Source organism: Medicago sativa, chromosome 1 (genome assembly GCF_051527215.1).
Source record: "Medicago sativa cultivar Bolivia chromosome 1, Bolivia_mono, whole genome shotgun sequence".
Taxonomy (NCBI): Eukaryota; Viridiplantae; Streptophyta; class Magnoliopsida; order Fabales; family Fabaceae; genus Medicago; species Medicago sativa.
The window spans coordinates 16,926,673-16,951,153 of record NC_140749.1 but is presented as its reverse complement, the minus strand read 5'-3'; the positions used below and the strand labels follow the sequence as shown (position 1 = coordinate 16,951,153).

The 24,481-nt window shown below is 37.9% G+C and overlaps 3 protein-coding genes across 6 annotated transcripts; all 3 read right to left on the bottom strand.

The window, feature by feature from the left end:
• Positions 1-482: 482 nt before the first annotated feature.
• LOC146953165 (uncharacterized) lies at positions 483-1,319 on the bottom strand. Its single transcript, XM_085741056.1, has one exon. The coding sequence runs from the start codon at positions 1,317-1,319 to the stop codon at positions 483-485; it is 837 nt and encodes a 278-aa protein (XP_085597182.1).
• Positions 1,320-2,639: 1,320 nt separating this feature from the next.
• On the bottom strand, positions 2,640-4,247 carry LOC146953164 (uncharacterized). The gene has a single exon (XM_085741045.1). It carries the CDS (start codon positions 4,245-4,247, stop codon positions 2,640-2,642), a length of 1,608 nt encoding a protein of 535 aa, XP_085597171.1.
• Positions 4,248-7,483: 3,236 nt separating this feature from the next.
• Positions 7,484-21,246, bottom strand: LOC146953163 (ubinuclein-1-like). Of its 4 annotated transcripts, none has more exons than XM_085708162.1 (13): positions 20,794-21,246; positions 18,998-19,081; positions 18,742-18,831; positions 18,517-18,593; positions 16,807-17,452; positions 11,657-11,756; positions 11,450-11,559; positions 11,250-11,333; positions 10,075-10,200; positions 9,280-9,408; positions 9,140-9,187; positions 8,666-8,767; positions 7,484-8,422 (listed from the first exon to the last, which is right to left on the bottom strand). In XM_085708162.1, exons 1-13 carry the CDS (start codon positions 21,034-21,036, stop codon positions 7,745-7,747), a joined length of 2,517 nt encoding a protein of 838 aa, XP_085564288.1. In that variant the 5' UTR covers positions 21,037-21,246; the 3' UTR covers positions 7,484-7,744. The 4 variants fall into 4 exon arrangements, with proteins under 4 accessions (XP_085564288.1, XP_085564294.1, XP_085564286.1 ...); XM_085708168.1 differs by having other exon boundaries at positions 7,484-8,416; positions 20,794-21,225; XM_085708160.1 differs by having other exon boundaries at positions 11,250-11,336; positions 20,794-21,224.
• Between the last annotated feature and the right edge of the window lie 3,235 nt (positions 21,247-24,481).

Below are 24,481 nucleotides of genomic sequence, written 5' to 3'. Positions count from 1 at the left end.
TCGATCCATTTGGTGAAGTAATCCACTCCCACTATGAGAAATTTCAGCTGCCCTGGGGCGAGAGGAAAGGGTCCAACAATGTCGACCGCCCATTTGTGAAATGGCCATGGTGAGTATACAGAGGTCAACTCCTGAGCTGGGACATGCTTCCTGTCAGAAAACCTTTGGCATTTATCACATTTCTTTACGAAATTCGAGCTATCCTGAAGCATGGTGGGCCAATAGTATCCGGCGTGGAGGAGTTTGGCGGCTAGAGCCCGCCCGCCTATATGACTACCGCAAACGCCCTCGTGTACTTCCAAAAGGACCAATTGCGTCTCGCCTTCTCCTAAGCATCGTAGCAAGGGAGTTGTGCGGCCTCTTTTGTAGAGTTTCCCAGAAACCAAAGTGAATTTGGACGCTCGCCTTCTGATTGTCTGTTCTTCCTCGCCATCGGTTGGTGTGAATGACCCTGTCAAATATCTAAGCAATGGCTCCATCCATCATCCTGTGTTCTCGACGACCTGAAGCACTTCGTCCACCTTTGTACTGGGTGTTGCAACTACTTCCTGAATAACTGTCCTGTTGTTGTCTGGTCGTTTGGTGCTGGCGAGTTTTGCCAACAAATCTGCTCTGGAATTCTGCTCCCGTGGCACATAAATGGCTTCGAAGAAGTTAAATTTCTTGGCGAGACTCTGCACCTTGGTCAGGTATTTGGCTAGCTGTGTGTCTTTCGTCTGGTATTCGCCTGTGATCTGGCTTGTTACGAGCTGGGAGTCACTCTTGGCTCTTAAATTCTCGGCGCCCATCTCTAGGGCTAGGGTCATGCCGGCTATTAAAGCTTCATACTCGGCCTGATTGTTGCTTGCCTTGAATTCGAATCTGAGGGATTGTTCGATGACGACGTCGTCCGGACCTTCCAAGATAACGCCTGCGCCACTGCCTTTCAGGTTGGATGAACCATCTACAGATAAGAGCCATACGAAAGGAGGTTGTTCCTCTACTGGGGAGGCGAGCTCTACTACAAAATCTGCCAACACTTGGGATTTGATACTCCCTCTTGGTACGAACTGGACGTCATACTCTGAAAGCTCTATGGACCAGGCCACCATTCTTCCGGCCAAGTCAGGTTTTCCCAGTACTTGCCTGATTGGGTAATCTGATTTTACGATGACCTTGTGACTTTGGAAGTAGGGGCGAAGCTTCCTTGCTGTTACGACGACAGCAAGGGTGAGACGTTCTATCTTCTGATATCGCAGCTCTGCCCCCTTGAACACCCTGCTGACGAAATAAATTGGCTTCTCTCCTGTTGCTGAATCTTCTACCAAAACTGTGCTCATGGCGTTGTCAGATTATCGCCAGATACAGGAAAAGAATGGCGTTCTGATTTGGTCGCTGAAGGATGGGCGGGCTAGATAAGAACTTCTTAATTTGCTGGAAAGCATCCTCACATTCTGGAGTCCACTCGAATCTCTCCTTTTTCTTAATGGAGGCGAAGAAAGATAAGGCTTTGTCGCCGGCGCAGGACAAGAAACGAGATAGAGCGGCGAGCCTACCTGTGAGTTGCTATACTTCCCTAATGCTGGTGGGGTTTCTCATGTTAATGATCGCCTGGCATTTGTCAGGGTTTGCTTCGATGCCTCGTCTTGTTAAGAGGAAACCTAAGAATTTTCCCGCCTGCACTCCGAAAGAACACTTTGCTGGATTCAGACGAATTCTATATCTTCGAACCTGGCTCAATATCTCCTTCAGATCTTCTGAGTGACTGTATCCCTCTTTCGTTTTTGCGACCAGGTCGTCAATATACACCTCCAGATTTCTTCCTATCTGCGCGGAGAACGCGGTGTCCATAGATCGCTGGAAGGTGGCGCCTGCGTTCTTTAGACCGAAAGACATGACTTCATAGTGATAATTCTTTGTGCTGGTCAGAAAAGCCGTTTTTGGAGCGTCCAGAGGGTCCATCCGTATTTGATTGTAACCTGAATAGGCGTCCATAAAGCTTAGAGTTCTGTACCCTGAGGCGTTGTCGATCAGGTGGTCAATGTTTGGGAGAGGATAAGGATCTTTAGGGCATGCCATGTTCAAATCCGTGTAGTCCACGCACATTCGCCACTTCCCGTTTGCTTTCTTAACTAGGACGGTGTTGGCTAACCACGTGGGATACTTTATTTCGCTGATAAAGTGGGCTTCAACTAACTTTTGTACTTCCTCATCAACTGCCTTCCTTCTTTCCTCGCCCATCTTCCTTTTCCGCTGTACTACCGGATTCACGCCAGCCTTGATAGATAGATGGTGGCAAGCAATGTCGGGGTCCATCCCTGGCATTTCTGATGGATGCCAGGCGAAGAGATCCAGATTCTTCTGCAGTAGTTGGACCAGGGCGACCTCCTCTTCAGGGGATAGTGACGTGTCAATCTTTGTTGTATGGTGGGCTTCTGGTCCGATGGACACCTCTTTTAATTCTTTGGTGGGTTCTAGGCGCTCTTGCTGGAAGCCTTCTCTGGGATCCTGATCGATCATGTTAACTTCATGCGTTACCTCACTGCTTGACTTCTTGCTGGTCTTCTGCAACCGCAAACTGTTATGATAGCACTCCCTGGCGAGTTTCTGATCGCCTCGAATGGTTCCAATTTTTCCAGAGTCAAGAGGGTACTTCATTACTAGGAGCTAGTAATGAAGGCGGGGCGACCAATAATGATGTTGTAGGAGCTAGGCGAGTTTACGACGAGGTACCTGACTCGGATGGTTTTGGCGTGAGATCCGCTTCCGAAAGTTGTCCTTAGGGTAATGTATCCTCTTACGTGAACCTGCTCGCCCGTGAATCCTGCCAGAGTTCCTTTGAAAGGTTGCAGCTGCTCCGGGTCTAGTCCCATTCGATCAAATGTGTCATAGTAAAGAATATCCGCAGAGCTTCCTGGGTCTACCAACACCCTCTTCACGTCCCACTTGAAGATTTGTAAAGTGACGACCATGGGGTCATCGTCGTGGGGTACTACGTCTCGATAATCTTTGGGCGTGAAAGATACCTCCGGTTCGTGCTTCTGATCCGTCTCTTCATACTCCTGGCACAACATTACCTGCCTCACATATTTCTTTCGCGACGAACTCGACTCCCCTCCTCCGACGAAGCCGCCTGAAATAGTGTTTATGGCGTGTCTTTTTTCGTCGTTCACTTCCTCCTTTTTATGATCCGTTTTCTGTTTATTCTCGCCCCTTCTGTCCCTGACGTACCCTCTTAGCTTCCCGCTTTGTATCAATCGCTCGATTTCTTGGCGAAGATGAATGCATGAGTCTGTGTCGTGTCCTCGTACCTTATGATATTTGCACCATTTGTCTTCATCCCTTCCCATGACGGGGCTGCGGGCAGGCAAGGGTTCTGGGATCAGCCTTGCTTCGAAGACCTCCTTCATGATACGCTCTGGCCTTGTATTCAAGGGTGTGAAGTCCCTTTGAGAATACGGATTGAACGGCCGCCTCTCCGGCCTTCTGTAGGGTGCGCGATCTCTGCCAGCTGTTGGTTGATAAGGTCGCCGTTCCGGATTGTTCGCGCATTCCTTGGCGTCTCTGGCCTTCTTTTCTACGTTGCTCTCCTCACCCTTGATGTAACAGTCTGCCCTGGCTATAACTTCTTCCGTGGAATCCGCAGGTTTCTGGGCTAGAGATTCGTTGAACTGCCCTGCTCTTAGTCCGTTCTGAAAAGCTCCTACGAACACTTCCTGGTTGGGGTTGATCACCTTGATGGTTGTATCGTTGAACCTAGCCAGGTAGTCTCTGAGGGATTCATTATGTCCCTGTCGCACATTGGAGAGGCTGGTTGCTAGGACCTTGCGATGTCGACTAGCAGAGAACTGTTGGATGAGTTTTCTGGTCATGTCCTGGTAGCTGAGGATGGAGAACCGTGGGAGATTCATGTACCAGCGTAAGGCGGCGTCAGTGAAAGTACCTGCTAGCAATTTGCACTTCAGAGAATCAGGAGCCCCGACAACCGCCATGCGTGTATTGAAGGCCGTGACATGCTCCATGGGGTCGCTTTTCCCGTCGAAGGCGGATAGGTGGGGCGGCTTAAAGCCCTCTGGAACTGGCGCGTCCCAGATTTCAGTGGATAATGGTTGTGGTTCAGGGTCATCTAACTCGCCATGGTGTGATTCTTCTCTTTCCTCCAGTTGCTTTTGTTGCATGGTCTCCATTGAGGCCTGAAGGGCATCGTTGTGATCCTTCAGTTGAGCGAGTTGGGTTCGCATGGATTCCAATTCTTCAGCTGTTGCCATGATGAGAGGCTTTTCTCTAAATCGTACGTGAGGTGCGATTTAGGTTGGTTGAAAAGGGTTGGGGTTTCCAAATCGTAAGGGTTTCTACGATCCAGAGGACTAGCTTTTAGGATTCCTGAACCACGATTTGCGATTCAGAAACGTGGTCAAGGTTAGTTTTACCTTTCCCACAGACGGCGCCAACTGTACTTGCAGAAAAGTACGGTAAAGGATTCTAGGGTTTTAGACTGATGATTTAGATGCCTTGAGAATGCTCTCAAGAGTGGTATTTATAGCCTGCTATGGGCTTGGGCTTTGGTTGCTTGGTTTCCAAGCAACAGGGGTATTTGTGTATTTTGGGGCTTTTGGGCGGTTTCTAGAGGCTTCTAGAAGTTTAATGAGGCGGCGCCCTTTAGGGGGCGCACCAGGGCTCAGGAATCCTTCTGGAGGGCGCCCAGGCCTTTCCGGAGGGCGCCCAGGCCTTTCTGGAGGGCTTAGAGCCTTTTTTGGAGGGCTTCTACGCCTTTAGGAATATGATGACGGTCCAGATGCATTGTGAAAAATAAGTAATTGTTCTATTTTGTAATATACAACTATATTCTTAAATTTAGAAGAGTTTAGATATGATAAATATTTTTAAAAAATTGAGGAAGGAGACATTTTTATTAATTAAAGTGACATTGTTAATCATCTTACAACCATCTTCGAGTGAATTTGAACTTTGTACTTTGAAATTACAACATGATTTTTTATGTTTTTGTTGCTAAAAAATTCATATTAAAATCATGTTTTGTTAAAAAAAAGTTATTTTTTTCGGAAAATATTGTCATAATTTTGTACCCATTTCTGGAAATTTCATTAAAAAAATATGAAGGTTAGACATGAGTGAACTAAAAAGTAGAGACTAATTTCATGGATGGAAAATTTTAGAGGGACCAAAAGTCTAAAGAATATTCTAGAGGGACTAAAATCAAATGTTGATATATTTAGGTAATCATTTACTTATTTAATTCATTATATTAAAACAAATATTATAAAATAATAATGCATACACATAAAAGTAGAAAAAAATTATAGACACACATGTTCATGCTCATCTTCCTGCTGTTAGTTTATAGTAATACATATTAATAAATTATTTTATTATATTTTTGAAACTCAGTATTCGGTCTATGGACCTATTAATCTATGGGGTTTAATTTTATTGTCCACTTATTGGGGCACATTTAAAGCCAGAGCAAATTTATGTATGAATTAACCCATCAAAATTAGCATCGGAGGAAATTTAAATTAACTTGAGATCTTAAGGTGAGCACACTTCAAAGTCTGAAACCAATACCACCAATTCAACCTAAGTGAGCTAAAGTATTAATCGATTTTTTTTTTAAGAAACCAAAATAATCCATCAAAATTGACACTGAGGAGAATCGAATATGAAAACTTGAGAGGAGTACACTTTAAGGTCTCAAGCCAACATCATCAGACCAACCCAAGTGAGTTAAATATTAATCAATTGTTAATAAGACTAATTTTTTAAAATTGTTATTCTTTTTCTTGCATAGATAATAAGTAAAATGACTTAATATAAAATAGTCATTTGGATGAAGTAATGTTTTGGACTAGAGGGAGTAACCGACATATCTCATTTTCCAATCAAGTAGTCACCTAAGCCACCATATGGTCAAACACAATGTCCTTTTAATAATTAGGATGGGTTGTAAATTTGCATCAGGATAAGCAACCAGGAGAATATTAGAAAACATAATCTTACTTAGCAAGAAACTATTACTCACTCCATATATTAATGTCGTCCTTCCACTTGTGAAAGAAAAATAGATTAGAGGGTTGGTAGGTAGGTATATCTATCTTATCTTATATTAATTAAAATAAACTACATTATACATGTTTTTATAGCTTAATTAGGGCCTTCAAACATGCTTGAGCATTGCGTGTGACAAATTGCCACACCACAACATATATAAAATTTTGGTTAACTTATAGACCAAACAATCGCTTAAATGATGCTCAAATACTGCCTAATACAAGGGAAGCAGTCTAAGACATAAGAACCATTGTTTATGAGCAAGGATGCTGCGACAATTTTTTTTTTTTATTGACAACTTTTTTTTTTTGTGTCAGTATAGTACTACTGGACAATTATAGTGTATAAAAGGGTTGACTAAAAGTTCACTTTTGGATTGAGTAGAAGGTAATTGTATAGAGTCGGATCCACTCTAAAATAGACTATCAATAATTTCCCTAAAAACAAAATAAACTATCAATAATTAGAATCCATTATCATTTGATGTTTTTAATCCTTTACATTCTGATTTATCTCTTTCGTAAGAAGAAATTATTATACCACTTTTGTGCTGGTCCTTTTAGAGGTTCTACCCTACTCGAGTACTTAACTGGGTATGCAATTATCCTCTACAATTGTACTTAATTACTCGTTTTACTTACATCTCCCAACATTTTGGTATTATCTCCCCTTCAAGAGTGTATACACAATCACGTTATTACTATAGGACCATACATTCATTTGAGGAGCCTCAGACTAATGTTTGTTGAAGGAAACGTTAAATGGAATTTATTACCACCTGACAATATTTTAACCTATACCAAAAAAAATAAATAAGGTGTATCTCATGTCCAATACACGTCCGTGTCCAACATTCGTAAGACACTTGTTCAAAAAGCTCATACAAGCATCTAAATTTTTGTGAACGATCTGACGAAAGAGGCAAGAATGGGGTCGGACATTTAGAAGTAGGTTAGGAGAAGGGTCTAAAAAATCCAGTTTCTCTAAATTCTTCTGGTGTTGGATTTAGTAATTAGCTTATGTCGTACGAATGGTCCATCCAAGTCCAGATATTCATGTTCTCTGTGTGTTGTTTAGTAGGTCTAGTTGAAATAGAACTTAACGTATGTATTTTCATTTCAATCATTGTGTTCCCAAAAACACATGATTCTATATTTCGTAGAAGGGATGGATCTTTTAAACCCTTATATTTCGTTCGATATTTTTTGAAGGGGGGAGAAAAAAAAATCCCTTGTAATCAATTTCAATTCTACTCTAATAATTAGAGATTTTGGGGGGAGGGTAGAAAATTTCCCTCCATCCCCCCATGAAAAATATATCCCCTCCACTCGTTTTCTCTATTAAAGGTCTGTTTAGTTTGAAGATAGTGAGAGGGAAATAAACATTTTTAAATCAATTTTAGCTCTAAATAATTGAAGTTTCGAGGGGAGAGGAGTTGAGTGAATCAAAACAGCATACTTTTTGTATATAAAAGCAAAACTGTATACTGACTAGAGAATCACCACCACCTTGGATCACTAACAATGAGCACAGCTATCTAAATTTGACCGAACTTTGCAGGGACATCTAATTACAAAAATGATGATAATCAGTGAGGATATAATTTGATATGGAAGGACTAGGGGGGGATTCAGGTAAAACAAAAAACAGTGATACACAAACATTCTGTTGTGCAAACATCCTAGTTGATACCATGCTAGCTTGATTGTTCAACACCGGGTAGAGATGTTGACTGAATGTTTGATTTGGGGGGAACAACTGCAGACTGCTTAACGGACTTGGGCCTATCTTCTACCTTCAAAGAAGCCAGCTTCTGAGGGCGACAATGAGTTCCTTCCAACTCAGATTCTGTCTTTCTCTTCTTCATTACCTTCTTAGTTAAAACACCGTCTTTAACCCTGGCATCATCCGGGGAACAGCTTGAACTCCCCTTTGCTTTTTCTTTTTTCGGACCACTCACAGGGTTTGAACTCCCCTTTGTTTTTTCTTTGTTCGGACCATTCACAGGGTTTGAACTCCCCTTTGCTTTTTCTTTGTTTGAACCATTCACAGGGCTTGAACTCCTCCCCTTTGCTTTTTCTTTGTTCGGACCATTCACAGGGCTTGAACTCCTCCCCTTTGCTTTTTCTTTGTTCGGACCATTCACAGGGCTTGAACTCCTCCCCTTTGCTTTTTCAGTTTTTGGAACATTCACAGGGGGGCTGAGAACCCGGATATCTGTAACTGTCTTAGAAACTCCCTTATTCAATGAAGTCTGAGTGCTAGATTCTGGAGCTAATCGCTCTCGCATTTTCTGCTGTGAACTAGTATCAAGTTCAACATTCTCCTCACGTCGAGGTGCCAATAACTTTTTCCTTTTAATTGTTTCCTGATCCTAACAATATGGGTAAAGCAATGAGAGAAACAAACATGAAACATCATCCTGACAATAAAATATCAAATCTGTTTGTCATCTTTTTTTTTGCAGACAGCAAAAACCAAGTTCTCCCGTTCTACTGACATTATCAATGGCCAAGATGAATTTATAGAATCTACTGAGATTATCAATGGCCAAGATGAATTTATAGAATTTAAATCATACAATAGTTATTCAATAATAAATTGGCTAAAGGCATACCTTATTTCTACTGTGTAGTGCTCTGCGCCTCTCTTTTGCCCGGACAATTGCACCTTTGATCCCATGGTTATCCATGCAACCATTCGGCCATAGTGCAGCTAGCTGAAGACACAGGACTTTGAAGTTAGGAAAACTGTTGTTTATACTGAAACTCTGAACATTCAACACGTAAACACACACGCACACAAAAATAACATACATCTGATGTAACAGACTCGATAAAAATAAACGCCATAATGGAACTAAAAAAAGCAACAGTGAAAAATCAATCGAGGACCCTTCTCATTTTTTAGGGTCTTGTAGCACAGTGTTATTTTATATTCAAATATGCAACAAGTCAAGAGTAAAACCCAAGTTTAGTTTTTTATCACCAGTAGCATGAGTTCACAATACAATCCCACATTATCATAACATGAGCAATCCAATAACTATCCTAGACCAATATTGAGAGGAAAACAGGGAAATTCAATTCACCTCAGCATACAACTTTCTGATTAGCGGACCTGCAGTTTCATCCAATCCCTGGAGCAATTGCAAACAAGATTCATTAAGAACAAGAACTTTCAAACTAAACAGGATCATCAGAAGAAGTAATTAAGGTACAATTTCTGTACATCAACAAAAAGGTCATAGAGATCACAAATCTTGTCTTCCAATGCAGTGTCCAAACTAAAATTCCTTTTGGATATTGCTTTTCCATCAGAACCCAATTCTTGATCACCAGATACTCCAGCTTGCTGCAGCTGAAATACCAGAAAAACAAATTAAAACAACCCAAATTACCTTAAACTGTAATCACATGATTTAATGTCATAATTACAACTAATGAAATCCCTTTCTAGGAAAAACAATGATGTAATCAAAATATAAAAAATAGGATTTGCAAAACAAACTCAAAATTGCATCGAATTCATTAAGTCTGTTTGGTAGGCATGAGAGAAATAGAGTAGAGAGAATAAGGGAAGTTTGGTCTTTCTCTTGGTAGTGAACAAGAGAAATAGGGGCAACAGATAAAAATACTATGGGTCCCACCACTTTTTTCTACTTCGCTGATTTGCGAAGAAAGAGGCGAGAAGCAATCTTTATATGTTATTCCCACCGTACCCTTGTCTCCTAGCTAGCTTCTCATCACACTCAGACTCAGCTGTCCATTTCAAATCAAACTCTATTTCTCACTTTTTTTATTCTTTTCACACTCTTTCTCATCTCTTCCTCTCTTCTCAAAACCAAACACACCCCAAGAGAAACGCAACAAGAAAGAATGAAGTATATCATGGATTAATATAATGGTGGGAACAAAATGAATGTAACGATGAACCAAATAAGATAAGCAGCATTGCGTATGGAATTGGCATAAATAAAACAAATTCAAACGTATTGAATGAAATAGCAAGTCAACGAAAATAAACCTCGGAGTCAATAGATGGGGCCTGCATCTTTATCATCGCAATAACTTCCTTTTTTTTTTGTTGAAACCTATCATCTTTCTCCTTCTTTGCAGACAAACCCGTATTGATCATAATTTTCAAGTTTCTCTGAAGCAGGGAGACATTACATGAGATGATGTCAAGATAAATTATTCCATTCATTAAGGGAAAGTAAACATGCATACACATCATTGAATACAAACAAAGATATGAATAGTTCTGAAACTTTAAGACCATATAACATACGATAAATAATGTGTGGGAGATGTCTTTCAGGGTTGGATTTAAAAGAATGGATTTTAAAATTGAGTTTGTTTGATTTCGATAAGTGCGAATAACTTTTGAAGTGTAACAATAGTGATACGTTTAAAAAATTAGAGTCAATTTGAAAAACTATGCAAACATAATCAGCTACCATTAGAATCATTTCTGGAAAGACTGACCAGGACTCTGGAGTCTCCAAATATAAAATAAGTCATTCGCTTCTCAAGAGAGAAGAGATTTTATTTAAATTAAAATAAACATTGACAAGCTATCATTTAGATGTAAGAAGCTCATAGAATCAAAGGTAGTATTTGCTAGAATGAGATAGAACATATGGCTCCTAATTTAGGTTTGATGAATTTAAAAATAGAAAGAAAGAAAAAAGGGACGCAAGAACAGATGATTTATCTTGATTCCACTAAAGAAAAGGAGCCAAGCATGTGTTTCATTCAATTCCGTCTCAATGTCAAAACGCTACCAAAGTCACATCGCATTGAAGTGCACAAAAATGAAAAATAAAACGGCAACAAAAGATAATCAATGTTTCAAAAGGCCACAAAATGTAATTCACTTAAAGAACAAAGTAACTAGGTCAAGACTCAAGAATGACTGTTAAATCACTGCAATCATTAAACAAATACTAAATTGTAGGAAATAAATATCTTAATCATCTAACTTACAACCAATAGTTAAGGTGACAAATTATAAAGCACCAATCACTAAGCATTCTTCAGAACTGTGCAATCAAAATAATAATAATGCATGAAAATTGTGGTGGGAATAAGACTATGATCATACCAATACAAATAGTAGTTAAATGTCAGCTAAAAGGGGAGGGGATATCATGGATGGAAACTGAAACAATAAATAAAGGGTCATATATGCTGAGAAACCTTTAGTGTTCTGAGCTGAATCAGGTGCCCGAGAATACTCATAAGACGATTAATTAACTCCTGTGATACTTTCCCTTGGCTTGCCTGCTGACAAAGAACACAAGTTAATATTACAATGCTTATATACACCAATAATAAAATATATGCAAATTTGTGTGTTTCTAGAAGCACAACATCAGGAATGCAGAGTTTTCCAGTACCGCTAATCTAGCAACTTTAGCAAGTTTTAGTTTTATTTCCCTGGGTAATCTCCGTTTAATAGCTTGAGATGTGCTATCAACCTCCTGTTTTTCCATAATTGGTGGCCTTGCTGTAATAATATTTGAAAAAAGGAAAACTTGCATTAGTAACATGCTTCTCACATTGACGATTTAAGTGAGAAACTTCAAAACAGTTTGCAAACTTACATTCTGCAACCGTTTTCTCTAAATCTTGAACAGCTTTCTCCAGAATTGTAGATTTTGGCCTCAAAGCGGAGCAATCTTTTTTTAGTATGTTTTTAGATTTCTGCAAAAGAAAAAAAAAAAAATCAACCAACTGCATTACTAATACAGTATATGTTACACATGTACCATTCCATTGTCACATCTTCACCGTCAAAAGTCACAGTAAACAGAAATGTTACACTGCCAAGCATACATTACAAAGACAGTATAGTTAAACAAAATTTCCAGTTAAATCCTTCTTAAAGAGAAATTAACCCATACATCCCACTATCCTCAAATTAAATAGCTATTATTTAGAATAAAATGCATCTCCCACAACAGCCTAGATAACAAGGGAGTACATACAAGCGACAAAGATACACAACGTAGAATTCGCGAGCAGCAGTGTACTTCATGAAAAATAGGCAGGGAGTCAGCAAATCATTTCTTTTTACTATTTGGCGCATTTTTTGTGGAATGTAGCACACACTTTGTTAGGAACCCAGAAATTGACTAGAACAGAACTTGTATTATTGGTGATTTGTTAGGAACCCAGAAATTGACTAGAACAGAACTTGTATTATTGATGAAAAACAGTATGTATTACAGAAGAATTAACCCCTGTAACCCCAGAGCTAAAGCTCCTCAGAGAAGAGAAAACACTCTATCTACCCTGACCCTCTAGGTTCTAACAGTAAAATGATTCTGCACGATCCTCTCTCCACAGCTCCTTATAACAAACTTGGCTACACCTACACCCTTTGCCACGTCATCTAATTCCCTCCCTTCTCTATTTTCCTGTGTCACTATTTTGGCCCACTATTCTCAATTGGGATCCTATCACACTTTGTCTAGCACAGAGCATGCCATGTTTCAATGTAAGATTGATCTGTTGATTGGAATCGAAACTGACTGTAAAGGAAGTTCTTATTTGATGGGTTCTATCATGCTTCATGGGGTAACTATGGTGTACATGGTAGAAACTATTATGTCCAAACGCAAGAGGTACAATACGACGCGCATACTAGATATATTGACGCAATTATTAATGAATACATGCTTTGCATCAATGCATGATATTTGTATTGATTTGTTGATATTTCTCATTAATAGATAGCCATCATAAATAGTCAAAATCACGCCCCAATGCGTGAAATCATGCAATTCTGCTATCTTGCTAGGTCTGCCTGAGTTCGCGCATAGGAAGAATCACAGATTGGTGGGAGCGGCTGGGATTGCCGTGTAAATTTGTAAAAACGGTAGAATCCTGTGTGCCAGCTGATTCTGTTCGTGTTACGCAGAGATGTAGTTTGTGGGTCGGGTCCTCAACCCGGTTCTTTAAAAACGACGCTGGCATTAAAAAAACCTAAAATAACACGTGTAAAACACGTGAAAGGCTGCGACAGTCACTAGCTAACCCACTGCGCCTATTAACTTGTCGCTTTGCTTTCTAATGATTTAATCAGTTTTATTTGTGCAAATCTTTTTACTCTGTTCTAGAACTTGCTTTCTTTTTTGTTTTCAATAATTAATATTTGCTAAGGTGATTTAAAAAAGTCGGACACAAACATATAAAAAAAACTATTATCTATATTGTATTTTAATAAGCATCAACTTATTTGTTTATTAAGTAATTGTGGTGTTTTGAGGCGTTTTTCTTTAACTTGCATATATTATTTTATTTTATGCATATATGATTTTATATGAATATATTTGTCAATTTGTGATCCATCTTACAATTCACCAAATTACAATCTTGCAACTCCATTTCGGATTTTGACAACCTCTTCGTAACTAAAACCATACACATATTTTCCCTCGTCCATATCAAAGTATATATTCCCTAATAAATGTGTCACAAAAAATTACATTTTTCTTCCAAACAATGTTAGAATGTCACAAGAAGCATCATTAGTCCTAATCAGAAGAAATGCTGGCGGCCCAATGCGATTGCAGACTATTTACCATCTAATACTAATTGTTTATACTTTCTTCTCCTTCATTCCCATCATCCAAAAAGCAAAAGTTCTATGTCTAGTTCATTAATAGAAAACCCAACCAATTCAAGAAACCCATTATCATCACTTAGAATTTGGGTTGGGCCTAACTCAACCTTACAAAACTGGCTTGTAAGGTGAGGACTAGCTCACTTATAAACATTTGTTCAGCCCATATCTCTTCCTATGTAGGACTCTTAAATTTCCTAGTGGATGGTGTACATCTCCACTAAAGTCCCACACATAGTCACGTAATTCGTTGATGTCCCTAGGGAACTGCAAATTGGTTTGCCGGTGCCAAATAGCGGTACATTTGCAAATTAGTTTGCACAAATCCGCGAAGAATTTGCAGGAAACCACGAACTAGCGTATCGGTAAAAACCAGTAATAAAAACTTGATATTAAGCTACTCCAGTAGGCATTGGGAAGTGATTATCACTTCTGAAAAAGTGAATTATCACTAGGCCCGCCAGTGCGATACACTTGTTGTACGCTGGCACCTTGTTGTATACTGCTTATTTATAACCTAGTTTAACTCTCTATGCTCGCCAAACTTCCGATGTGGGACTAGTGCTATCTCTCTATGTTTGACATGGAAAGTATGGAGAATGAAGTTTTTTTGGTGACATGAAGAGAATGAAGTTAATAATTAATTTTAATATAATACTAGCAATTTTGGGACTATCACAATATCCTTTTTTTGTGACTTTGGTTGGAATGTGATTTTTAAAAAGGAAATAAGAATTAAGCTTTTATTTTTGTTGTTGCCAAATTATACTTGCCAAGATTTTTTTTGTTGATTAAACGAGGCATAAGCCCAAAAGAAGATACAAATCAACAACAAAAAATAAAAAGAACTAGCATGAGAGTCAACTGACCCTCACCAAATCCATCCTAATAATCATCAATAAAAAGCAACTTTGAAAAGCTTATTAGGATGATTTGGTGAGGAAACTCCCAATTTATCTCCGTAGTCAAGGCAACCCCGAAATCACCCACCTTAACCTCCTTTTGATTTGATAAGGAGAATAATCTTGGATATTTATACCGGAAAGCGAGATCCCCCCTCCACGCGGCCTCCCAAGAACTCATATTCCTCCCACTCCCCACCCTTCTAGTTATTTCGGAATTGAACCAATTCGATCCCTCCACCACTTAGAGACTTAACTCGACCAAACATAATCCTCTCTAACCAACAAATCACCTATCACACTCCCGTATTTTTCCAACAACACCTCCTTCCAAAGGGCCTCCCCGTCATTTAATAACCACCATTTCCACTTAGCCAACAAACTCAAGTTTACCTCTCTCACATCCCGCACCCCTAAACCACCATCCTTTTTTGGCTTACAAACCAAACTCCATCTCCCAATTTATTTTCCTACCACCCCCCACACCCCCCTAAAGAAACTCCCTTTGAATTTTTACAATCTTCCGCCACACCGTTGAAGGTATCTTAAAAAATGACAAGTAGAAAATAGGAATTGAGTTTAAAACCGAGTTGAGAAGAACTGTCCTTCCTCCAAGACTAATAAACTTATTTCCCCAATTGTTAAGTTTACGATTTAATAAGTCCAATAGCGGTTGCCTCGTTGTAGTTCTTCCGGGATTTTCCCCCACCGGCAATCCGAGATATTTAAAAGGGAGCGCACCTTCACTACAATTCAAAAACTCGCAAGCCATCTCCATAAAATCTCTTTCCACATTCACTCCTATCAAACAACTTTTATGAAAATTAACCTTCAATCCGGATGCCATCTCAAAACCTCTCAACAAAGCTTTTAGTGTCCAAAGGTTCTCCACCGTAGGTATCATCGGCATCAAAAGATCAAGATTAATTTTCATAAAAGATCAACCCGCCGTAGGACGGAAAATTAATTTTTGAAGATCAAGATTAATTTTTGTAGATCAAGAGTATCCGGATGCCGATGATACTCTAAGAAAATTAATTTTTGTTCCTTTTCCGGTTTGAAGATCAAGATTAATTTTCATCAAAAGATCAAGGTTTCCACACCGTAGGTTTCCGGTTTAGGAATGTGGTATCAAACAACTTTTTGAAGGTTCTCCACCCCTATCAACCACATTCCTCGTCAACCCGCCGCTACCAAAAGGAACAAAAACGGTGCAAGCGGATCACCTTGCTTAAGCCCCAATTGAATATTAATTTCCTCCATTGACTACCATTGACGAGGATAGACATTGTCCCCCCCAAAAATACACGCCTTCATCCACCTCACCCATTTCTCGCAAAAACCAACATGATGCAACATATATTCCAAAAAGCTCCAATCTACCGAATCATAAGCCTTTACAAAATCCATCTTTAAAATCAAACACTCCCTCTTTGATTTCTCGCAAAATCCACCAACTCATTTACCACCAAAACACCGTCTATCAAATTCCTTCCTTTAATAAAAGCCAATTGAGATGTAGAACTAACTGACCCTCACCAAAACACTCTCTCTTTGATTTCTTCGCAAAATCCACCAACTCATTTCACTAAATAATTATTTCTATTCATATTGAACCGATTATTATATTAGAACGTACCACAAACCAAAATGGTGTACCTATGTATACCCTTCACGTGCCTAATATTCGAGAGTTGCGTGTCATGTACCCGAACCCATACCGCGTACGAACGAGAATTGCGACCCAAGTGACTATGGTCCCACAATCTCGTCTTTCCATTACAATCCTAGACAAAAGTCTAAGGTTGGGGTGCACTTAAATCATATATCATTAGCCTATTTTTGATCCATTATGTTTCTCTTCAATGAATCAATGAAGTAGCATGTACTCCCATTTCTCCAATACATAATGAAGAACAAGCAAGGTGTGTTTTAAAACTGCATCCTAAACAACAGAAGCTGTATTCCATACATACGTCAATAATTTCTTAAATTAAAATAAAATCATGAAGGATACTCCCTGAATAGGTATCAAGACATATTCCAAACATAAGTCAACAATTTCTTAGATTAAAATAAAATAACGGATACTCCCGGAATAGGTATCTAGACATATTGTATACACATCAGTATCTGATACACAAATGACCACGATGCTTTATTAATACTCTTTATTCAATGCAGAAAAGAAATTATACCAGTAAAGCAAAAGAAGTTAACTTACTGGTGCTTGCATCACAGATTTTCCCTCAGACAAGTTAAGATCTGGTAATTCATCAATGCCATTTTTATCTGTTGATCCACCTGTATTTTCTAAACAATCAGCACTACTTGGGGTTCGTCCAGGTTGGGGTTTTGAATGTGCATAGACACTTTTTTCTTGGTACTTCTGATCAGAAGTATCGTGCACTCCACTTGCATCTTTATTCTTATCTACTCTGGTCTTAGATTGAAGTACTCCTGTCTTCTGTTTATCAGCATCTTTGGCTTCTACCACAGAGGGGACATCATTATCTGACGCTTTCAAACAGACAACCACAGAAGGGACATCATTATTTGATGCTTTCAAACAGAGAGAAGGATCTGAAATTGGTCTAGTATCAGCCGTTTTCTTTTTCAAAGTAATTCCAGAGATCTCAAATTGATTCTGAGATTTCAAGTCTTCATCATGTTCACCAGGTACAGCCAAATTCTGTGAGGAATTAACTGTATTCTTCACAGGTAATGATGCAGTCTTTCCAGCAGCTGTCTTGCCCACTTTTGCACGTTTATTTGGTACATGTCCATCAACGTTTTCACCTGGATTCTTCGATATATCTTTCCGGCGCTTTTTCTTTTCTGGTTGATTAGGTAATGCCGGAGGTTCATTTCTTGTAATAAAGAAAGATAAAATCAATAAGAGTGATAAAAAATTGAGTTGAATCTTTTAATTACACTAATATTCAATTTAATAAATTCAATCATAAATACATGATTTGGTTTGGTGGTCTTTCATGATTCCAGACTTTTAAAGAAGTCAAATATGAAAGTACGAAAACTGTTTAACGACTGTAGAGAAGCCAGCTTTTCGTTAATTTGTTTACATGCTACAAATTAATGAATTGCGTAAAATGCAGAGATTCTTCCCTTTTTAGGCAGGAGATAAAGCAAAATTAGTATTACCTAAATTGAACAGACTAACTTCCCCAACTAGAACCCTAAATTTAATATTGCAATAAATTAGTATTTTCCAAAGGCTGCACCAAACATTTTATAGAAACAGTTAAACAGTGCAAATTGCAAAGAAACATTTCTCAAAATATAAGAGGTTCACTCAAGCTGCCATCACTAAAGCTCATTTTCTAGTTATGCATTTAGGCAACGACTCCACCCTCCTTCCTTGCGAACTAGTAATTCAAAACCCTTCTAGGATTTGTTTTAAGTTAAATGATGATGATCAAACAATCAAGGATCCTGCTAACCAATGTCCGTATAAATATAAATATTTATTAGACAGCAAAACAGCTAATCCATTGTCTACAATAAATACAACCCTTTTCGATAAATCTCTTTTACTTATAATTTATTAGCCACTACCTTAAAACTGGTTAGCATTTAACAACTTTTAATATATACACATTTTGTCATAGCATCAGCACATAAAGAAGAGGTGTGGAGTTTTAAATTTCTTTATATGGAAGTTGTGTCGCACTCAACATTACACGCATAAACATACAAAGTTTTATAGAGAAATTACAGCATTAGCTGCTGTCATAACTACCAAAAGCACACATAAATGACCATTAAATATAATCACTCATTGTGTCAATATACCTCCATTGACTTATGTTCTCCACTCATAAACCAGAAAGAAAAAAGTGTGTTAAGTTTAAGTAGTTTATAAAAGACAATTAAGAAATGCATCAGGCAAGTAGTTAATCAAAACAATACTTACAGGCGCTCCAATTTCCCCCTGTTTACAAAGAAACCATCATGTTTGATTGCAGAATTATCAACCTCAAAATATTCATCCTACAAAAAGAACAGTTGAAAAATATAAATATGTTTGTGTGTGTGTGTGTGTGTGTTTGAAAGTCCATAATATAGAACAAAATACTCCACTCAAAATCAAAGGTCAAAAGACTCATAACAAACAGAAACAATATAGAAATACACCAACCAGCTCAGCATCATCAATGAAAGAGTCTTCTGTATCATACTGATCATCAGGAACAACGGGTAGATCCTCCTCGTCGCTACTATCATTACCCTGAAAATGATTTGGTATCCCATTATTCCAAATCCAAACGCAGATACCAATAAAAATTTAACATAATTCTTAAATGCACATCTTTAATATGAATTTACAGTAGAAGCAAATTCGTGCAGGTACAGGTCACTGAATAACAAGCATAGTAAACAGTGCATATACATACCATGTAAAGCCGTTCAATCTTCTCTATTACAGCACTGAACCGGTTTGTCTGGGGAGCATCTTCTTCTTTATTCTCAGTTTGTCCCTAAAAATGACAAGTGAGGATAGCTAAAATAGCGAAGAACAAAACTATATACAATTTCAAAGAAAACTAAACTTACGATGGTTCACATCACATAGATGACGAATAATAAAATACTGAACCATTACATGTGCTTGAGTCAATCAAAGCCAAGATTTCCTTGATACCACATATTTTAATTTCATGTCGTAAAAAAAAAAAATACTAAAGGTGGGGAGATGAAGTAGTTGCCAGATACTTGTCAACTGCGGCTTATTTACATATACATGTTAGCTAAATAAAGCAAATTGGATGTTTTTCAAAGGCTTGCTTCAAATGTGAATGGTGTTGCAACGAATGAGGAGGAGGGTTTCTGATCTTCTGATGCCAAATAAGAAAGGGGAACAAAAACAAAATATCAACAAGAGCAATATGTGTGTAAAGGTTGGAAAATGAGGTTTACTCTCCGTGAGATCCAGTAGCACCACAAAAATAATTTTTAAGCTGCAAATTGCAATGCAAAGGAGCAACATACAGATGCTCCTCGCGCAACCTGAATTTGGAAGTGGGGCCATCATCCATGACGCCGCAATTCAGACACTATATTATTCAATTAATACTTTGCTATCTACAAATCTCAATACAAAATCAGCTAAAAATTTACAACAAACAAGAATGCTTAAAGAAGTGACAAACATCATACACAAATTTAATTCTTATTACACTAATATATATCACTTTAAAGAACACGACTGAAATGAAGTTCCATCAAGTCCACCAAAACTAAAACAGGTAAAACAATCAGTGTTCTCAATACTCAATAGTGATTGCAAACAATATCAGTATGTTCAAATTCCACTACACAGTAGTGCTATACTATGACCCTTTTGGATAGACAGCTTATTTGCAGCATATAACACAAACGCTTGTGTATAAACTATTTCTAAAGTAAAAGATAACGTAAATGCAAATTGCTTTCGTATAAGCTGAAAACAACATATTAAGAATGTCATAAGCTGTTTTCATAAGTTCTTCCAAACAGTCTTACAAAACATATGTCAGTGGATAAGCTCTAATAAGGAATAAACAGCCAATTTAGTCCCCAAACTATCTCTCACTCACCAATTCGGTCATTAATCTATTGAAATCAACTAAAAGCTCCCTAAACTATACTCTCATCCATCAATTTGGTGACTCCGTAAACTGATTTAGGGACCAAATTGATGAATGAAATGAGAGTATGGTTTAGGAACATTTCAGTTGATTTTAATAGTTTAGGGACCAATACGAAGCACAGACACTCCTCTTATTAGGTGTGTCCTGGTGTCGGACACATGACACCGACACAGACACATATAATTACGCTGAATTATGTGATTTTCTCAATTTATTAGCGGTGTTGGTGTGTCCGTGTCGTGTCCGGTTCTGTATCTGTGCTTCACAGGGACCAAATTATTGAGAAAGTGATAATTTGTACAGAATAGCGCATTGCAGAACAATAGCTACGCTATAGCTCTACTATATGTGCCTATTCAACAACACTCGCAGCAATTAAACCTAATAATCGAACTTCATTGAACAATTCAATTTTCCAATTCCAATAATTTCATGCATGGTTACTATCAAAACCGTTAGAAAATTGAGATAAGGCTACATTGACAAAAAATCACAGTAATAACAAAACCTAACAAAGAAAACACGAATTCAGCAATGTAAATCGAAGAAAAAACGCTTACAGAACCGATTCGAGCTTCAAGCGCATGATTCGCTTTGGGAACCTGTTCAATCGCAGCGGAAGAGGATCCATCGTTAGCCTTATTAGCGTCTTTGAGAAGCTTCTTCCACGATACGATTGTGGTTTCACCTTCCCGAAGCTCAACAGTGAAACGTGTCCGGTCACCTATTTTGACGAACGTCGAAGGCGGACGTGATGAATCGCCGCCGCCTGCGGCGGAGAGATTGGAGTTGCCGTCGGTCATGGGAAGCGGTTATTGTTAATCAGAGCGGTGAGAGAGAGAAAGATGAGAAATGTATTAAGCCCTAAGATTGTGAAGAGGAAGAGAATTGGTAACGTGAGAGAAACATTGCGCGGGATTTGAATGTTGGAAAGGGGAAATTATTTGTTTTTGGAACAAAATAGAGAAAGGGAATTTACTCTTTAGGTAATTTTTGGGAAAATAAAATAAGATAAAAGGAGTGATATGGGAGGTTTTTTATTTGGTTGGCAAAGTGGGTCGAGTCTATCGGGTTAAACCGTTTAATCCGTTATTTTATATCGATTAAGTTAGGGTTTTAAACAAGATCTCTGATAAAACGGGTCTAATCCGTCTAATATATTATTCTAACTTGTTGGAAAAAATGGTCGGACGGAAATTAGTTTTAAAATAAATTTTTTAATTTTTTTTTTGAGGGGATCAATTTTTTAATTTATTGTTTTATTCAGAAATTATGTGAATAATAACACAAAATTATTAGGTTGTTGCTTTTAATTATTGTTAGATTTTTTTTATAATGACATCAACAAATCAAGGTAATGACATCAACAATTCTTGTGAATATCTTAAAATATTTTAATTCTTTTTATAATAAAAGTATAAAACTATAAAGCTTTATGATTTTTTTTAAGGAAAACTTTTTATTATTCAATGTGAATGAAAGAAAAAATTGTTTGATGAGTTGGCGCCAACTCGTCATAAGATGGGATGCCGATTTGAAATCGGTCATCTAAGTTGGTACGCTATACTCCATTGTTGACGAGTTAATTTGTTTAATGATTGTAGACGAAATCAAATTTGATGACGAAGGAGTGGGAGATATGTTTTATCTAAGAGGAAGCATTGGGAGTGTTGCCTCCGATTTGAAGGTAAAGCGTGACAACATTTCTTAGAAGTGGTGTTTGCGATTTTTATTGTGATTGTGAAGGTGAGGATTTTGAAAGCGGAGAGTATTTAAGTTTTAAGGCACTAAGTTTAGCGTATACATTGTCGAGGTTGGTGGATTTGGATTGGAGGAAGATTCAGCGTCTTGATTTTGTTCTTGTTTTTGTTCGTTGTTTTCTTTGTCGTAATTAAAGTCAGGATCAGTAAATTCACACCCCTCGCGGAACTGAAAAGTACCCATGAAATCCAATGGAAGAAGAGTCTATGGGTTTTATAGGAAGATGCGTTCGTGGTTGAACTTTGATGAATTGATTGGGTTTTACAAGAAGATAAGTTTGTGGATGAACTTGGATAAATTGATGGGATTTTTTAGAAAATTTTAATTTTGATTATGCCCTACCACCACCCTTGATTTGTGGGCAGGAAGAAATTTGATTGGAAAATGGATTTTCGCTAGTAATTCGGGACATATTATTTCTGGATAAATAACATTGCCCATCCTTTTAACTTCCTCCAAGTACCAAACTTTTTTGAAGTAAAATATTTGGTCTTAAGATAAGTGAAAGCCACCAATATTAGAGTAAAAATAATTTCTTTACGGTGCAAAAGGAAAAAGAATATTGGGTCAAGGTGTTCATTTTTTTTTTGTTTGAACAACAAAATTAATATTATTGATAGGAAAGGAGAAGTACAAATAGTATTTTACCTCACTTTTACGTCGTTACCCAAACCATCCACTTTAAAAGTTTTGGATGAGAACATGATCCTATTTGTAGCCTCTCAAACCTTCCACACGGGAGTTTGCCAAATGAGAGTCAACCCTTTTTTTATGTTTGATAGAACAAGAAGAGGAAGAGAAGTTATCAATAAGAGATGTAAAGTTTCCTAGCAACACGACTCTCATTCCAACCCACCTAAAAATAAGATACCAAATGGAAGTTGCAAAAGCACATCTGCAGAATATATGATCCTTCACCCTAATGTACCCCCAACACCATATTCAATTAGTGTCTTGGAGACTTCTCAGAACACCACGATTTGCCAGATTCCCATGAGAAGGTAACCTCTCAAAAATTAGTTGTCAACCAAAAGTTTGAACCTCATATGATGCGTAACTAGAACAATTGATTTTTAGATCCCTCCTTATTGATGCATTAAGATTTATAGATGATAAAGATTTCAAACATAATGTCTCATACAAGGATTTGATCGTAAAACAACATCAGGGGACGAGGTTCCAAACCCATCCATCGACTTCATTATTCATTGTGACTCATCCACCAATGAGGCCCAATAGGTCTTCTACCAATTTTTCTTCCCAAACAAAGAAATTTCTCCGCCACTTTAAATCCTTACACTATGAACCATCTTGCATGTTCCCATTTCATTAATTCGATGAGATTTTTGGAGAGACATTTTAAATAATCTAGAAAAAATAATATAAAGAGCAGTGGTAGTGATCCAATTGTCCTTTCAAAAAAGAATAGAGTCACCTTTGCCTAATTTCCTTTTCGCAAAATCATAGAGCCAATCAATTCCCCGCTGACTTTACTAAGATTGCACAAGTCTTGCCACCATAGAGAATGTAAATTTACCGGGCCACTCCCAAGAGGTGTTGATAAGGAACCTACTTTACCTTATTTAGCACGCAAAACCTCCAACCAAGTACCACTATCGTCAACATTGAAACACCATCTCCACTTTGAAAGGAGAAATTGAAAACCCGTAAATCTGTCACACTCAATCCCCCATCCTTCTTAGGTTTACAAATTTCAGTCCATTTAACCCAATGAATTTTAGATGAAGTTGAACTACCGCCCCAAAGAAAGCGACTTTAATCCTCACCCAAATTTTCTACACCCCTTTCAGCATCTTGAAGAATGAAATATAAAGTTGGAATTGAAGACAAAACCAAATTTGTAAGAACCACCCTTCCACCAAGGCTAATGAATCTACTCCTCCAACTACCAAGTCTTTTTTCCAACGCCTCGACGAGGTTCCAAGTAGATAATCAACTATGGTTTGTTCCCACGGGTAACCCAATGTAGGTAAATGGACGAGATCCCACCTTACACTTAAGGAATAACATGAAAGCATGAGACACATTTACCCTATCAATCAAGGTGTTAATTTATCATCAGTATATACTTTATGTTTCAATGCATATAATATTTTTGTGATATTGTACTTTTTCAGCAGCAACAACGTATGGAAGTGGAAGGTGGGAGAGAAATGGATAATGATGAATTTGATGAGAGTGGAAGAGATTTCAATTCCCATATGCCATTTTCATTTCGTGTTCAGCCTATGCAACCAAATCTTCATGAAAGGATCTAAATATAATTCGCTGCTTCATGCGCTCTTCAGCTTTAAATTCCACTCAAAAATCAAGACTTTTATTAAAGACTATATATGATTTGTCAAAAAATTAAAGACTATATATGTTGATATGTGATGATTGTAATAAAGAAGCTGAATATGGGTTTTTGAGGTTACAATATATTTTTCTTAAAACGAAGATAGTTTTCTCGTGGAAGACTTGTCC

Coding starts and splice junctions, on each gene's coding strand:
- LOC146953165 (XM_085741056.1), bottom strand. CDS start 1,319: ATGAGCACAGTTTTGGTAGAAGATTCAGCAACAGGAGAGAAGCCAATT.
- LOC146953164 (XM_085741045.1), bottom strand. CDS start 4,247: ATGGCAACAGCTGAAGAATTGGAATCCATGCGAACCCAACTCGCTCAA.
- LOC146953163 (XM_085708160.1), bottom strand. CDS start 21,036: ATGACCGACGGCAACTCCAATCTCTCCGCCGCAGGCGGCGGCGATTCA. Junction 18,832..18,997: donor AGATTGAACGGCTTTACATG/GTATGTATATGC, acceptor AATCATTTTCAG/GGTAATGATAGTAGCGACGA. Junction 8,768..9,139: donor TCAGAAAGTTGTATGCTGAG/GTGAATTGAATT, acceptor CTGTGTCTTCAG/CTAGCTGCACTATGGCCGAA.